This window comes from Rhamphochromis longiceps, linkage group LG14 (assembly GCF_057381845.1).
Source record: "Rhamphochromis longiceps isolate RC_006_pf linkage group LG14, R_longiceps_female_GT1.1, whole genome shotgun sequence".
In the NCBI taxonomy this organism is placed as follows: Eukaryota; Metazoa; Chordata; class Actinopteri; order Cichliformes; family Cichlidae; genus Rhamphochromis; species Rhamphochromis longiceps.
The window spans coordinates 40,432,199-40,448,571 of record NC_140570.1 but is presented as its reverse complement, the minus strand read 5'-3'; the positions used below and the strand labels follow the sequence as shown (position 1 = coordinate 40,448,571).

Sequence of the window (16,373 nt, the reverse complement as noted above, 5' to 3'; positions counted from 1 at the left end):
ATGGGTTTTGAGTTGAGATTTAAACTGAGGGAGAACCAGTGTTTCTTATATCTGGGGGCAGAGAGCTCCACAGCCTGGGAGCAGAGCAGCTGAAAGCTCTGCTTCCCATGGTGGTGAGGTGGGAAGAAGGCACAGCAAGCTGGATAGAAGAAGAAGATCGAAGTGAGCGGGCAGAAGAGATCGTGCTTAACAGGTCAGAGAGGTAAGGAGGAGCAAGGTTATAAAGGGCCTTGAAGGTGAGCAGAAGTTTGTCTGAAATTTCACTGGGAGCCAGTGAAATTCCCCCAATTTTGGGGGGAGACCATGCAAGAGAAAATCACAGTAGTAAATGCGGGAGGTAACAAGATTGTGGACAAGAATGGACGTAGACTGGGTGGAAAGAGAAGGACATAATCTGTTAATGTTGCGTAGATGGAAATAGGCAGAACGGGTGAGATTTATAGAAAAGTGAACTGTCTAGGTGACACCAAGGCTCTTAACCTGATGTGAAGGGAAAACTGTGGAGTTATCGATGGTGAGTGAGAAATGGTTCGCCTTCAGCAGGTTGGATTTAGTGCCAATAAGGAGGATTTCAGTTTTATCCTCATTAAGCTTAAGAAAATTAGAGCTGAACCAGGATTTTAATTTAGTGAGGCACTCTGTCAGGGAAGAAGGTGGGAGGGAGGAATCAGGTCTGCAGGAGAGATGCAGCTGGGTGTCGTCAGCAAAACTGTGAAAGTGAAGATCAAATTTGAAGAAAATATAAAAGTGCAATAATAAAAAACAGAGGCAGAGCCAACTCACAGTGTTCGATGCTTTTATATGCTGCAGGTTGTTGTAAATCATGTTGTGTTCATGTTTGTGCAAACGTGTGTGAAAAGGCTTCTTTAACATAACCCAACAGCTCTTTAGTGCCAAACGAGGATTCTGCTCTAAATCTGACCTCAGATGTCCTGAAACCGTCTCACTGTCTGTAAAGTTGAAGTAAAACTGTTGCTGGTGTTTATCGATGATTCCGACAAATAAAACGTCGCTGTTTTGCTACCTTGGCTCCCGGCGGACGGAGGCTGAGGTCTCAGTTGTGTTGAATCAGGTCGGCTCTGCGAAGGCCGGGTTCTGCCCTGGGTGGCCGAGGTACCAGCACTGCCAGGCTGCACAGGCCTGGAGGAGGACGAGGAGGAGGAGGCGGGAAAGCCTGTGCCTGGCTGGGGCTTAGGTTGGGGAGGACTGGGTCTGGTCCCAGCTCCTGTGGCACCGGAGGTACTCGCTCCACCAGAGGGAGGGGGTTTCAGTAGAGACCCGGACCCTGAAACAGGACCTGCAGGGGGGGACTCAGGCTCATCACACTGACTAACACATCCATCTTTGTTTAAATCGATCTGCAGGTGTAATCTTAATCAACCAGGGATTTTTTTAATCCTAAAAAAACAAATAGTCTTCAAACAAGACTTAGAAACAACCAAAAACAAGAGTTCATCTGAAACAGAGTCAGAATGTAGCTGTAAATGCTGCAGTGTAACGGTGACAACATTAAATACGAGTTTAGGCTCAGTTTAAGAGGAGCTCAGTCTGTCAGCAGCTGCTGTTTCATTTATTAACGTCATTAATAGGAAAACTGGTTGTCAGGCAGGCTGTGAACCGTTCGTAGACGATAACTTGTGTCAACTTTAAAGTTTTTAATGCTGTCATAATTTATTATTATTATTATTGTTATTATTGATCATTAAGGTGGAGCAGACCCAACACTCCCATGACAGAAGCATGAGCAGCCGGTGTGCAGGATGCTGTGTGCTCAGCAGGTACCCTGGTTGTCCTTGTTGCTGCCGTTTACCAGCACAGCTCTGCCGCCCCCTTCCGGTTCGCTGACTCTCTGGTTGAATTTAAGAGTTGAAGGCGAGTATTGGTAACCAGGACCAGCGGGACAGATCTCCTTAAAGGCCACTGAAGGAGGAGATGGAGGGAAGAGAGAGGACACACCTGAAAATTCACCTGAAACCAAATAAGCTCAGTCGTGACGTCGTCCTCCTGAACCTACCTGAACCGAAGTACGGACACCTCTGGCAGTCGGGTCCCCAGGCTTTGCCGACCCGGCTGCAGCAGCAGATCTGCTTGGTGATGCTTTTGAGAATAGGCAGGGAGCAGGAGGACGGACCCAGACCTGAACCCAGGACCCGGTAACACTGACCCTTCTCCTCAGAAATGACACTCTGGGCTGAGGAGGACACACAGGAAGGAGGGCGACTCGTTACACAGATGATCCACCCGAAGCTCGGCCGGGACCTGAAGCAGAGCGCTGCATGCAGAACAAGTACATGCTGTACCCCGACCCGCTCGGTTTAAATGACACAGGAAGGGATTCAACACAGACGTGGCAGGTGATGCAGGAACAGGAAGCTTTCCGACGACACAGAACATCAGCAGGCCGTGTCAACAGATCTAAATTCAGATGGAAGTTTAACCACCTGCAGACACAGATTCACAACGATTTCAACCTCAGTAACCTCCCATGCAAACATCTGGCTCATGGCTTCTATCAAAGAGGACACGAGTGTTGGCACCGCTCTGATATAAAGATGGGCGCAAATTCTGGGTCTGAAAAATGAAACCGACACTGAAGTGCTCCAAAGCTGCATTCTCTCTACTGACCAGCAGGGGGCAACTCCTCAAAACGAGTAGATGAGCACGAAGCGTTCCTTCCTAACCAAGACAGTTAGGTTAGGAAGCTTCATCCATGCCTGCTAGTTAGTGTTCAGCAACATCCAAGTAAAATCCAAGAATTTCACTCATTGAAACTGGAGCTCTGATTCGTGGACAGGTTGTTACTACAGTAACCTCGCAGCAAGTCACATGATGTCATGATGTCATTTAAAATGCTCCAAAAGGCTCCAACAGCACAAACACGGTCCAGAAGTCCAGTTCAGGTGAAGCTAGCAGACAGCTACTGACACCTGTGCCACCATCCACCTGCCAGTCAAATAGGCCACGCCCCTAATAATGCACACTGTAAGCCTCAACATTATCCAAACAGGTGAGTTGTGCAAACATTCTTGTTATGAAGGAGAAAATTATCTGTAAAAACCAAACAGTTTATCAGTGTATCAGGCTGTAAACGTGTTTATTTCTGCTCTAAAGCTTCAACATGTGAGTCTGACTGACTCACTGCTGCCTCTGCTGGACGTCAGAGGAACTGCAGCTTCATTTGCTTCAGTGTTGGCTTCATTTTTATTCTGCTTTATTTCTTTTACAGGAAACAGACTCTAGATTGTGGGGAGGGAGCTGCTCCGAGGTGATAACTCAGCCCAGTAAGCGCAGGTTAAAACACAAACAGGAAGTAGAACAATAGAAAAAGCACAGCCACTTTGCTGCTTGTCCAAGTCCATGTGGATGTCAAACAAAAAACCTTCAATTTGACAAAACAATAATTTGGATATAAAAAATATTTCCAGGAAAGGAAAGAGACCAAACACAGACACACTGTTAAAAAAAAGTAAAGCTTTGATTAGAGCGCTGTCATCAGTTACCGGGTAGACCAGCATCCTGAAGCTCCTCCTCCTCTGATTCACTGAATGCCGGTCGGAATAAGCAGAGCACCGGTCAGGCTTCATACAAACCATCTGAGCACTGAACCTCTCCCTCATGTTCCCCAAAGAACAACGAGCAGAACAAAGATTTAAAGTTGACCTTTAAAAACACAGAAGTCCTCTCATTATTCCTGCTGAAGGTCTGAGCCGCAGTCCGACGAATCTCATCTTCAGATTTTCAGAAAAGCTCAGAGTAAATCAACAATTCTTTGTAAGAAAAATTGTGTTTAGAACATCTTTAAACTTACAGAAATGCTGTATTAGCCCAGTGTAACTTTAATACCTGAGTGGCTGTTTGAAGTTGAAATCAGCCAACACTGTGTAGCTTGTCTAATAAACTACACAGACACTGTAGTAATAATTTGTCCTGTGTTATATTATTTTATCAATTTCAGTTTGCAGGTTGTCTGTGCGTCCTAGACCGGGTTTGTGAGTAGACTCCTGTGGTATCAAAGTGAAAATCTTAAGTGACATCATTACACTCGCCAGTCCAGCCTTTTACACCTTAACACAAAAATGGCTGTGATGCTTTTGAACAGAACCTAAAGTTAAAGCTGAAAGTCTGCAGTGCAGTTGCTGAGGTGGTGCAGGGAGCCAAATCCTCACTGCCCACTGTGTTACAGCTATAGTAGAAATTAGAGTTATTTCCAGCTGTGCAGCAGCTTCAGCTTTTCTGTACTTTGATGTGCTGCACAGCTAAACTTTGAGAGAGACGAGCCAACCAAAGTCCAGGAGAAACTTGGAGAGCTCAGATGGATTCAGGAAGTCCTGACAGGAGTCGGCATCATTCCTCATTTCATTCCCAAGCCGGCGGCGGCGGCAGCGTGCATGTAAATGTGCGTTACTTACAGATGCAGATTCCATGTGAGGCGTCGAGGATGAACCCCAGCCTGCACACGCAGCTATAGCTCCCCCTGGTGTTCACACAGATGCCGTTCTCACACAGCCCCGGCTGCAGGCACTCATTCACGTCTACACACACACACAAACACTTCAGGCTTTTCTCAGCTGTCAAAGCGATCCGACGTCAAACGTCCTCTAAGACACCGTTTATTTACTAACGCCCGGATCCCGAGTGGGCTCATCAGAAAACTGATAAACTTTTTAAAGATGGATCAGTCCTCTGGTCGTAAATAAAGAAATCCATTGCATAGGAAACATGGAGACTTTAAACAAATAGTCAGATGAAGATTTCTTTATCTTGGAAGCAGTTCAGAAGGAAAGCTGAAGATCTTACATTTGGTAGCTGACAGTTCGTTGGTATTATCTTTATGTTAATTCTGATCGATGTCACTTTTGTTCACGCAGTAAATATGTTTTTTATCGCTAATGTCTAAACAGACTGGAATATGAAGGAAACCAATAAGAAGAAAATCAGAGGAAAACAGGGCACCTTTTATAAACTTCTGACTTTAAAAGCAGTTACGACAGTTAGTTATGATTTTTTCTCCAAGAAATCTGTGTGTCGAGCTAAAGAGATTAATGACATCTGTGACCATGGCAGAGTAACTGTCCATGGCTGAATCATCACACTGAAGCCATTAATGCTAATATCAGCCTGTAGAACTACAGTCTAAGGTTAAATTAGGCAGTTAAACCTTTAATTGTTACAGCTCAGATTAAACACTGCAGTTTTGGTTTCTTTCTACTAAAACTTTCTGATAAAATGTTGGTGGAAGAAGTTTTAGTTCCCTTTGCAAAGATGAACAAAGCTCAGTATAAAATAGATTAAATAAGGATTATTTTACATATTAATTCGTTAAAAGCAGCCACTGTAGTGTTGTTATTCCTGGATTTATTTGTAGTTTGATGACACATATCTGCAAATGACCACATATTGATCCGATCTTGTCCTATGATAAGATTATGCCGTGTCATCGGCATAGTATTGTAACTGACCAGGGCTGCTCTGAGTATTTTTTGTACAAGTTTTGAAAACAGGAAGGCATATCTGCTAATTATTCCTTTATGTAATATTTTCATAACAATTATTCAGGCACTACGTTAAGCTGTCAGCCAATCCCGTGAAAACGTTAATTTTACCACCATTGCTTCTTCTGCTGTGAGTGGATGGACCTGCGTACTGATCTGTTTTTCATTTAACAACAGAAGTTCACATTTAGGAAATGAAAAGAAAGAACCTTCTCCGATTGATCGTTTAGTTTCTCTGTTGTTTAAAGAACAGAATATTTCCACCGCCTGTACGATTACAACCGCCAAACTCACCGACGCACTGCGTTCCATTGGCTCGCTCAAACCCAATTGGACAGCTGGCATCGCTCTGACCTAACAATGATCAATAACCAAATACACGCTGATCAATCACCAATTCTTGTGGAATAATTATCTGATCACATACTTATATTTAATGTTTGCTAGGAGAGAACACAAAACACAGTTCTGCACTGTTTCTAAGAAATATATTACAAATTAAATTATTTATAAGAAAAAGGTTGTAAGATGTACCACCGTGCTGCCTAATGTAAGATTAGGCAGCACGGTGGTACGGTGGTTAGCACTGTTGCTGCACAGCAAGAAGGTCCTGAGTTCAATTCCACCATCAGGCCAGGGTCTTTCTGTGTGGAGTTTGCATGTTCTCCCCGTGTTTGCGTGGGTTCCCTCCGGGTACTCCGGCTTCCTCCCACTGTCCAAAGACATGCAGCTTGTGGGGATAGGTTAATTGGATAATCCAAATTGCCACTAGGTGTGAATGTGCGAGTGAATGTGAGCACGAATGGTTGTTTGTCCCTGTGTGTTGGCCCTGCGACAGACTGGCGACCTGTCCAAGGTGTACCCCGCCTCTCGCCCTATGACAGCTGGGATAGGCTCCAGCGCCCCCCGCGACCCTGAAAAGGATAAGCGGAAGCAAATGGATGGATGGAGGTTGTAAGATGAACTCCCCAGAGTTTGTTACATTAAAGTCAAATTAGGTCAAACAGAAACACCAGGGGGCGCCATCACAAAGCCAAAGCTATAAACCAGGGGTGCCGAACTCGAGGGCCGATGTCCTGCAGGTTTTAGATCTCACCCTGGGTCAGTTCATTACCAGGAATCTGGAGAACTTCAAGACTTGTTGAGGAGGCCATTTAAATAAACCGTGTTGGATCAAGGACACATCTAAAACCTGCAGGACACCGGCCCTCGAGGCCTGGAATTTGACACCTGTGCTATAAACAGCTTTTTAAAGATCTTCTGGTCACTTTTAATGAACCATGACAAACATCAAAAATCGTACCAGTTGTGTGTGTGTGCGCGCGCATCCAGGCCCTCTTTTCTGTTCTTTAAAGGTGTATGCCGTCATTCTTTACAGGCTGGTGTGAAGCTGGATGCCAGCAGTTGAGCTAACATGATTTCCTGAGTGTGTGTGTGTGTGTTTGTAAAGCCTACAGTCCCACAGTTGCATTCCTTTACTGTTAGTCAGCTCTAAAAGAACAAGGAAGCCCGATTACTTACTGTGTGTGTGTGTATGCATCTATGCTTGTGAGGACACACTGCTGGGTTCTCACTTTGAGGCAGACCTTGGGAGGCCTGTTAAATGGTTTGGACCTGATTCGAGTTCAGTGTTGAAATCATGATGTTTGAGTTACAGAACCTCAGAAGGCATGTATTAACTACGGTCCCCACAAAGACAGATGAACAAATGTGAGTGTGTGTGTGTGTGATGAAGTCCAATAGTTACATAAGCAGCTACTGGTGAAATATTTCCCAAATATTAAAGTCATGAAGTAGCAGACCCTCACTCACAGAAAAAGTGTTAGTATAACTGTGCTAGTCTAGGTATCTTTGTGAGGACCTCTATAAATTCAAGCCTAAGTGAGGACATTAGTGAATAGTGAGGACTTCTTCTCTTGCAGAAAAAAGGAGAGCTTTCGAAAGACCTCTTTTATGACACCTTTGCTTGCTGACCCTAAACCGCTAAATCAAACCGGTGTAATGCTGCAGCAACACGTGACTTTACATAGCATGTGGCCGTCAGCTTTTCACATGAATGTTGGTTTCAAACTCCACTGCTGGCCCCTCACTCTGCCACCTTTCTACCTTTTACAGAAAAAGGCGAGGAGGAATAACAGTGCATTGTTTTAATATTGATGGGTCATTTTCTTTTGATATAAAACACTGCAATGACCACCAGCATGAAACAGATGTCATACTATAATATTCTTGCTTGGACCAGGGAGTGTAAAGGAAGAGTTAGTCAAACCTTCAACAGTGCACGTCTGGGTTTACTGTACAGGGATAAAGTTAGCTATGGGAACTTTTCCCGTGTGTCTCAGTTTAATTACCAGAAGGTTTTGGGGCCTAATTTAATGTCTAAAGCAATAATAAAATGTCAGACATATAAAAGTCTTCAAAGTTTTCTGACTGACCACAGTGAGGTCACTCAAGGTAGGTTATGGAAGCCTGAGTGGACCACACAGTGTGTTATGTTGTGTTATACGAGTATTGTGTGTACTTTTGTATACCTGTGATCTCAGGACAGATGACACAGTCATCGATGCCCCAGGCCTTTCCGATCCCTCTGCAGCACATTTCCTTGCTCCGAAGGCCAGGAAGAGGAGAGCTGCACTAAAAACAAACACAGTCCAGGATAAATCTGATGGACCGCAGCCATGCTAACATCTATCAGGCTGGACTTTCATCAAAACAAGACACAACAATATGCATCGTGTAGCAATGGGATAATTTAAGGACTTCTTTGTCATTTTAAAGGATGTAGGACCATGTGTTCGCATTTTCTGCTTTTTGTAATCACATTAAAGTTGATCTATTCAGTATTTCCTTACTTCCTGTCATATGTCTCCTAACACAGTGATAACTCGCCAAATGATGAGGTGTATATGTACAAGTAATCCCTGTGTGCCAAAAGCTCAGCTTTCAGATTGCTTTAAACACTCAGTTTCAGACTGTTTGTTCTACTCTTGGATCCCTATGATGTCATAGACAGCACTTATCCCTAACATGGGTTCAAGGTCATGCTGACTTTGCAATCCAGCAGTGACAGAAAAAAAACAGCCTATGTGGGGTAAAAAGTGCCGAAAAGGTTGTTTTTTTTGTTTGATGTGACAGAACACAGTAATTATCCACCTGACAGTCGTAGAAATCTCCAAACATGGAACATTGAACAAAATCCATGTTAATGGGTAAAAACTAAGTTCTCCTTTGAAAACCTGCTGGTAAATGTCAGGTGGTATTTTGTGTTCATATTTTGCCACTCACCTGTCCGTCTTGAACCTCTCTGAAGCAGTACTTAAAGCCGGACTGCTGGGTGTAGACGCTGTCCCCTCTCACAGTCTGGGCCAGGACTCTGCTGCCAGCAGGAGCCGGAGCACCTGCTGACCCTGAGGAGGAGGAGGAGGAAGAGAGCGTCCGCAGGGTGGGAGTGAATCCAGACACCTGGAACAAGAAGATTCAACTTACCTACGAGCAAGTGAATGCAAAAGACTACAGGCACATTCAATGAAAGGGTTAAAAATAAATGAATAAATTACATTAAACTTGATCTGTGGTTAAATTTTAAAACTCCTGCAAGAAATTAAGACGACTGTTTAGATGTGCGTCTGTCAGTCGAACCTTGGATACAGGAGGAACAATGTGGTTTCGTCCTGGTCGTGGAGCTCCCAAGGATACTGCACAGGAATTTGCCCACCAGTCTATATGTTCTTTGTGGATTTGAAGAAGGCGTTCGACTGTGTGGGATTCCTGTGGGAGTTGCTTCGGGAGTATGGGGTGTCTAGCCCATTGCTATGGGCCATTTGATCGTTATACAACCTTTGCAAAAGCTTGGTCTGCATAGCCGGCAATAAGTCTGACTTATTCCTGGTGGGTGATGGACTCCGCCAGGGCTGCCCTTTGTCACAGCTGATGGCCTCCAGCTCGCACTGGAGCAGTTCCCAACAGAGTGTTAAGCAGCGGGAATGAAAATCAGCACCTCCAAATCTGAGGCCATGGTCCTCAAAAGGGTGGAGTGCCCACTCCGGGTCAGGGACAAGTTCCTGCCCCAAGTGAAGCAGTTTAATAATAATAATAGTGAATTGCATTTAGCGCTTTTCGAAACCCTCAAAGCGCTTTACAATGCCACTATTCATTCACTCTCACATTCACACACTGGTGGAGGCAGCTACAGTTGTAGCCACAGCTGCCCTGGGGCAGACTGACAGAGGCAAGGCTGCCATATCGCACCATCGGCCCCTCTGGCCAACACCACTAGGCGGCAGGTGAAGTGTCTTGCCCAAGGACACAACGACGGAAACTGTCCGAGTTTGGGCTCGAACCGGCGACCTTCCGATTACAAGATGAACTGCCAACTCTTGAGCCACAATCGCCCTGTTTAAGTATCTCGATGTCTTGTTCGAATGATGCGAGAAGTGAGCGGGAGATCAACAGACGGATTGGTGCTCTGGCTGGTCACGAGCTGTGGGTAGTGACCGAAAGAACGGGATCACAGATACAAGCGGCGGAAATGGCTGGCCTCTCCCTTAGAGATAGGGTGAGAGGTTCTGCCATCCCGGAGGGGCTCAGAGTAGAGCTGCTGCTGCTCCACATCGAAAGGAGCCAGTTGAGGTGGTTCAGGCATCTGACAAGAATGCCTCCTGGGCGCCTCCTGGGCGAGGTGTCCAGGCATGTCCCACCCCTCCAGGGCAGACCCAGGACACGGAGAGATTATATCTCTTGGCTGGCCTGAGAAGGCTTCGGTGTTCCCCCGGAGTAGCTGGAGGAGGTACTTAGGCTGCTTGCCAAACGACATGGCCCCGGATAAACGGAAGAAGGTTGATGGATTTAGATGTTTTTAAAGAACTTCCAAGAAATTTTTTTTAAATAACTAAAGAATTCTATATTTAAGAAAACAATTGTTTCAAATAAAATCAAAGATTTAAATGATAAAAAAATAAATTATATATAGATGTAATATAATTCTTATTAATTATTAAAAATGTAATAAAAGATCATTAAAAGATTTAAAAATTCCAATTGTAAAATTTATTGATTATTAATAACATGTAAAATAATAAATCTAAGAACAAAACAAAAGAATATGTGGAAATATAAAAATATGTAAAAACAGATGACATAAATGCCAAAACTGAATATTAATGTTTATGAAATATCTACAAAATAAAAAGCTTGTAAAACCTCGATGACTGTGAGAGAATATTATTTAAATGCCTGTGGCCAGTAATAAACAAAGATATTTACAAAACTATAAGAATGTAAAAATACAAAAAACGAAACAGCTGTTCTTTGTTTTATCAACAGCTTGAACAAAACGTTTATCATCACATGATGACTGACAGTTTAATCGTCCAATCAGAGGAGCTGTTAATGTTCTTACCTTCACCTGGTGGACCTTCACGTTGGCCTCAGGGGGGTGCTGAACTCTGACCTTCACCATGGGCCCGCTGGGGGCTGCACGTGAGTGTGAACATTAAAGGATAACTGCAGTGAGGCACCATTCACAATAGCAACAAATTACCAATGGAAGCCCGAAGCTGCCAAAAATGTATCAACTAAATGACCAATGACAAACAAATAAAGATATTATTACATATAAACATAATAATGTCAGAACAAAACTGAGCAAACTACAACCGAAATAAATAAAAATCTGTAAAATATTGAGATATCAAGAAATATTTTAAAAAATTCTATATTTCTAAACTCCAAAGAGTTACACAAAAACGTCATAGCCACCCATCGACACAGTTGGGGTTAAAGGTCACAGGTCGCTTACCTCCAGCAGTCATCGCCTCTGCGTCCCGTCCTAGCGGCAGCAGGAACTCAGACCGAACCAGCTCCTGATTGGATGCCATGGCAGAGAGGAGAACCGGCTTGACGATCTCATTGGTGGAGAAGGCTGCAGAGGAGTCTGTGGGTGTGACGGGGATCTGGCAGAACTTCCCGGTGAAGTTTGGCGAACACAGGCAACGGTCCTTCTGCAGACAGACTCCGCCGTTCTTACAGAGCAGAGGACAGAGGACTGCGGGAGGCAAACAAACCTGCTTACTTATCTATTCAGTAAATAAATACCATCACAGGTTCATGATTCCTGTAAGCTGTTTACAGAACAACAGCAGTAAAATCTGTCAAATTAGGAAGAGCTCACACACAGGCTAAGGATTGAAATAAAAAATAAAGTACCAAAAGCTTCAGTTCCTTTAATGAACAGCAGAGGCAGCAGTGAGTCAGTCCCCATAGACTGCCATGTTAAAATAACACCTCTACGCTGGGAGGATGCTCGTATTAATTGTATTAAAGCTTAAAGTTGAATAATTGAGGGCGTGGCCTCTTTGCCCAACAGGTGGATGGTGACACAGGTGGCTGTAGCTGCTAGCTGTCTGCTAGGCTTCACCTGAGCTGGACCTCTGGACTATGTTTGTGCTGTTGGAGCTTTTTGGAGCATCTTTAATGACATCATCTGACCAATAATATGAAATAATTCGTCATTTTCTACATCAGTCTTTGATTACTGAAGTAACCAGGAGACAGAAGAAGTTTCCAGAAGAAATCTGATCGTGTGAGTTTAATGAGCCTGCTGCTCTGTCTCCTGGGGGTACCATCTGGACCAATCTGGGAACAACAGAAGAAGCATTTTAAGAAATGATTGGTGATATGTGGGTCTGAACAAAGCTAACTGCTACAATGGGATAGCAGGCTCCACCCACTTCCTGCATGCTGTATGAGCTCAGCCTCAGGACGCTGGTGTACAGTTACCCAGAGTTCAGCTGCTGCTAATTAACTGATACACAAAGGCCTTAGCACTGCAGCCATGACCTTTCTGGTCTTCAACCTGCCAGTTTGAGTCTAAACACCAAAGCTAGTCCTATTCCCTCCCCACAAAAACACAAATGCCATCGCCCTGTGATCTGACAAAGTGATTGCTGAGGGTGATTCTGCACTTACAGCTGTAATTCAGGCACCTGACACTGTCATCTCTGTTTGATGAGTTCAGGTTTAAAAACAGACATCGGTAGATGTTTCATATGTTCAGTTTCTTTCTTTTTAACTGTAACCACTGAATGGTTATTTTCAACTCATTTGCAGTATTGGAAATCAAGACTTCTTCAACATAACCTTTTATAATCCACAGGCAGTACCTTTTCAGCCCCCGGGGGAGTCTAGCGCTAAAACATAGACGATATAAAAGATGAATGTTGTTACTGTGACGTCCTGTTCTGAAGTTAAGCGTTTTCACCATTTACAGTGTTTTGACGAGTGAGGGGAAGCTCTGACCTCTTTTCTGGCACTTGAAATGAGCAAAATTTAAAAAATGGACTTTCTGTTTTATTGCATATAACCTGCGATGACTGAGCTCATAAACCCATCAGGAAAATGTTTACAGAGCTCGGGGCTGGGGCTGTTTTTCCATAGGCTTGCAGAGGAACTCTTGAATCGGCTCAAACTCGTGTTTGAACTTCAGTAAAAAGATGAACGACTTCCACTGCTGACGCTCCGTGTGCGCCCGTGTCCACGCCCTCACAGTGTGCGTGTAGTCCTGTTTGTTGATGTTACTCTATCACGCACACACACACGCACGCACACAGCACTGCTGCGTGTGTTGCTGTAAACACAGTTATCATGCTGGACATCAAACCACAGATGGACCACATCAACACAAACACACTTGGAGAGTTTGGACGACGTTCCTGGGGCAAAGCTGAGAAAAGACAGAGCGAGTGTGGGGGATTACACTGATGAAATACTGTAAACACTGAAAAACTGATGGAGAGAATAAACAGAGACAAACATGAAAAATCTATGAGATGAACTTTGATTTTGCCCGTCCCCATTGGCCAATGTCTGGAAGCCTGCCGAGAGGCAGCACCTGGAGGCTTTGAGCTGTAGCTGTACTTTATCCTGTGTCTGTAAGGAAGTTTAAAAAATGTAGGGTGCCAAGTATTCACAGCTTCGGGCTCACATTTTATATCTTTAACGAATGATCTGAAAGTCTGGTCAGGTTTAATCTGAAAATCTGAACGTCACAAAACATCATCAAACACACTCCAACCCAAAGCCACAAAAGAGCAAAGACTAACACTGATTTAGTTTAGCTCACACACAGCACTGCAGCTCACTAATGACTCAGTCACACTAAGATAAACATGAGACAGTCACCTCCTGAAGACTAGTGAAAGTTGGTGTGTGCCCAGTCATTGCATGGAATATTTTCAAATCAAATCACTTTTACTGTCACATCACAGTGCAAGTTTTACAAACAACAGAGGTGTGCAAAACACAAGAAACATAAGAAACAAAAAAATATAAGAGCAGGAATGTGGGAATTTTAAGGATAAATATATGTACAAATATAAGAATTCACTCAGCAACCATTTGGAAGTAGTTGAATTGACCAACCTGGACTGACTGAGACAGACAGACTGACTCCATCTTAGTCCCTTTTTATCAGCGTGTCGATCAGCGTGTCATTATCCGGTCTTTCAGTGATGATGTATGAATCCTGCTTCCGGGTCCAAACTACTCTGCGTTTATTATGGCTGTTGTGTTTTTCACATGTTTTAATGCTTTGTATCTTGTTCTATTTAATCTGAACAAGCCCCTAAAAACAGTCAGTGATCACTGTCGGCCTCTCTGTTCATTTTAAAGCTCAGTTTTTAAACCTTACGATGTAGCTACAGCCCAGCCCATGCAGCAGTATATGAATGACTAACCTCGTATTGTGGATGGATTATCTCAGTTGTTCTCCTGACTGAAGTTTGGTCCGTTTACAGCATCCTGCCATGCGATTACATTTGTTCCTGACCATCGGGAACCCTCAAGTTAACTTTTATCGAGTGGAAAAAAGTTAGCGTTCATCCTCCAGCTTCAGTGAGTTTATGCTATGCTAACATAGCTGTGTAGCTAGCGATCACATAACACATCATTATATAGCAGCTAGCCCAACTTCAGTAACCCTACAAACGTCACTGCTGTTTAGTTTTCTCTCTTCTTTATGTTGGAAGTGATAGCAGAGATGTACGTTTGAATTCTTTCAGAAATCTCTCAGTCAGAACATGCTATATCATGTTTAGGTGGAAGCTAGCGAGCTAACTTCCTGCTAACTTCTAACTCTGTTAAACTTCATGAATTCTGTTTTCATGGATGCCTGGATGTTAAACTTTATTGTTACACCTGGTAAAGCAGCAACGCTGATGCAGACCTGGTCAAAGCACCAATTTGAAAGGCAACAAGATCACAAGTTCACCACACGTGGTTGCAGTAACTGTGGTTGTGCCGTTGCCTACATACACTATTTAGCACCCCTGTGTGAGTGTAACATTCACGGTCACTGGTGTCTTTACAGGTTTTAAGGAGGTTACCCACAGAACCTTTACGTCTAATGCAAAGCGCACATCTCCGTGTTTTTCAGTTATGGAAACTCGGTACATCTGCCCTCAGATAGGACTTCAAAACCAGGAGCTTTCTAAAAATGTTGCACTTATGATATAAATGTGAAAAAAGAAGGAAGAAAACAACAATAGCATGTGTGGTGTCCTGCCACACCGCAGTGACCGTGACCGTCACCTCCAGCAACTCCCACAGCTCACACTCAGCTTGTTTTTTCCTGACCCGCAATCCGAATTTATCACTGAACAACAGATACGACTGTGAGACGCAGCAAACCGCACATGCACAAACTCTCCCTGACAGTTCAGCAGCTAATTTAGTCAGCTCCTGCTAGCCTGGTGGATTTACTTGAAGAAGTGTGATTAAAAGTAGCTGAGGAATCTGCCAGCCCCCACCCGTGGATGTGCAGACAGCCGTCATCGGGTTATTGGGATATGGAGGAAAAACTTCAAAATGTTAAGAGTCTTAGGAAGATTTTCTCCTCTTTATGGAGGCTTTTGTTGCTTTCTGTTTTGGTTACCCAGTTACAGTCCAGTTCCTGTAATAGACTTAAATTACCCGAACCCCACAAGGAATACATTATCCCCCACCTCGCTCTGTAATGTTAATCCTGTCCAAATGGAATGACATCCATGCTAGCAGCTCTGAGAAGTTGCTCTGAAATGTTAATATTTAGTTTATTTAGTAGAATTTCTATTGCTTTGGTTTGTATGTTTTGACAGATAACATCTCCCATGATTTCCTTTACATTCGTGTGCTTCTCTGTTTTGATTGTTAGTCTGTATGTAAAGCGAGAGAGGCTGATGGGGGGAACAGCTGTTTGGACAGGGGGATTAACCTCTGACCCTATGATGTCACCACCTCCTCCCTTGTGTTTGTGTGTGTTTGTGTGTGTTTGTGTGTGTTGCTGTCCAGTCTTACCTCACTGCCTGTTTAAACATTCACACATCACCAGCAAAATATCCTGGGCACATGTGTGTGTGTGTGTGTGTGTGTGTGTGTGTGTGTGTGTGTGTGTGTGTGTGTGTGTGTGTGTGTGTGTGTGTGTGTGTGCATGTTCCTGTCTAGCTATCTTTGTGAGCACCGAAATCTGCATTCTACTATACTTGTGAGAACCAACAGTGACTTGTGAGGACACACTCACCGGTCCTCACAAGTTTGAAAATGTGGTTTTAGTGTCAGGGTTACAATTAGGTCATGGTTAGGTTTAGGGTTAGGGTAAGGGGCTGGGAAACCATTATGTCAATGAAGGCCCTCACTAAGATAGCTGAACGGGGCTGTGTGTGTGTGTGTTACTGATGTTGTGAGGACAAAGAGCTGTAGTCCGCATACTGAGGACTTGACATCCTTATGACGACAAAAAGCAAAGCCCCCCCCCGTGACATAAGAGTTATATTGCTTGATTAAAACTTGGCTGAAAGTCACCATCAGGTTGGCTCTCCAACAAACTAAGTTACTATGATGTCCTCTGAA

At 43.9% G+C, this 16,373-nt stretch overlaps 1 protein-coding gene across 7 annotated transcripts in view; it reads right to left on the bottom strand.

The window, feature by feature from the left end:
- ltbp4 (latent transforming growth factor beta binding protein 4) overlaps positions 1 to 16,373 on the bottom strand; it is a 65,851-nt gene that overhangs the window by 16,091 nt on the left and 33,387 nt on the right. For 5 of the 7 annotated variants that reach the window (XM_085429240.1, XM_085429244.1, XM_085429242.1 and 2 more), the window contains 9 exons: positions 11,290 to 11,535; positions 10,891 to 10,964; positions 8,778 to 8,954; positions 8,024 to 8,126; positions 5,787 to 5,846; positions 4,410 to 4,532; positions 2,015 to 2,191; positions 1,783 to 1,920; positions 1,025 to 1,297 (listed from right to left, as the gene is read on the bottom strand). In XM_085429240.1, the coding sequence (XP_085285366.1) occupies positions 1,025 to 1,297; positions 1,783 to 1,920; positions 2,015 to 2,191; positions 4,410 to 4,532; positions 5,787 to 5,846; positions 8,024 to 8,126; positions 8,778 to 8,954; positions 10,891 to 10,964; positions 11,290 to 11,535 (1,371 nt within the window). The remainder of the gene's footprint in view (positions 1 to 1,024; positions 1,298 to 1,782; positions 1,921 to 2,014; positions 2,192 to 4,409; positions 4,533 to 5,786; positions 5,847 to 8,023; positions 8,127 to 8,777; positions 8,955 to 10,890; positions 10,965 to 11,289; positions 11,536 to 16,373) is intronic. The other 2 variants (XM_085429245.1, XM_085429246.1) reach the window with 2 other exon arrangements.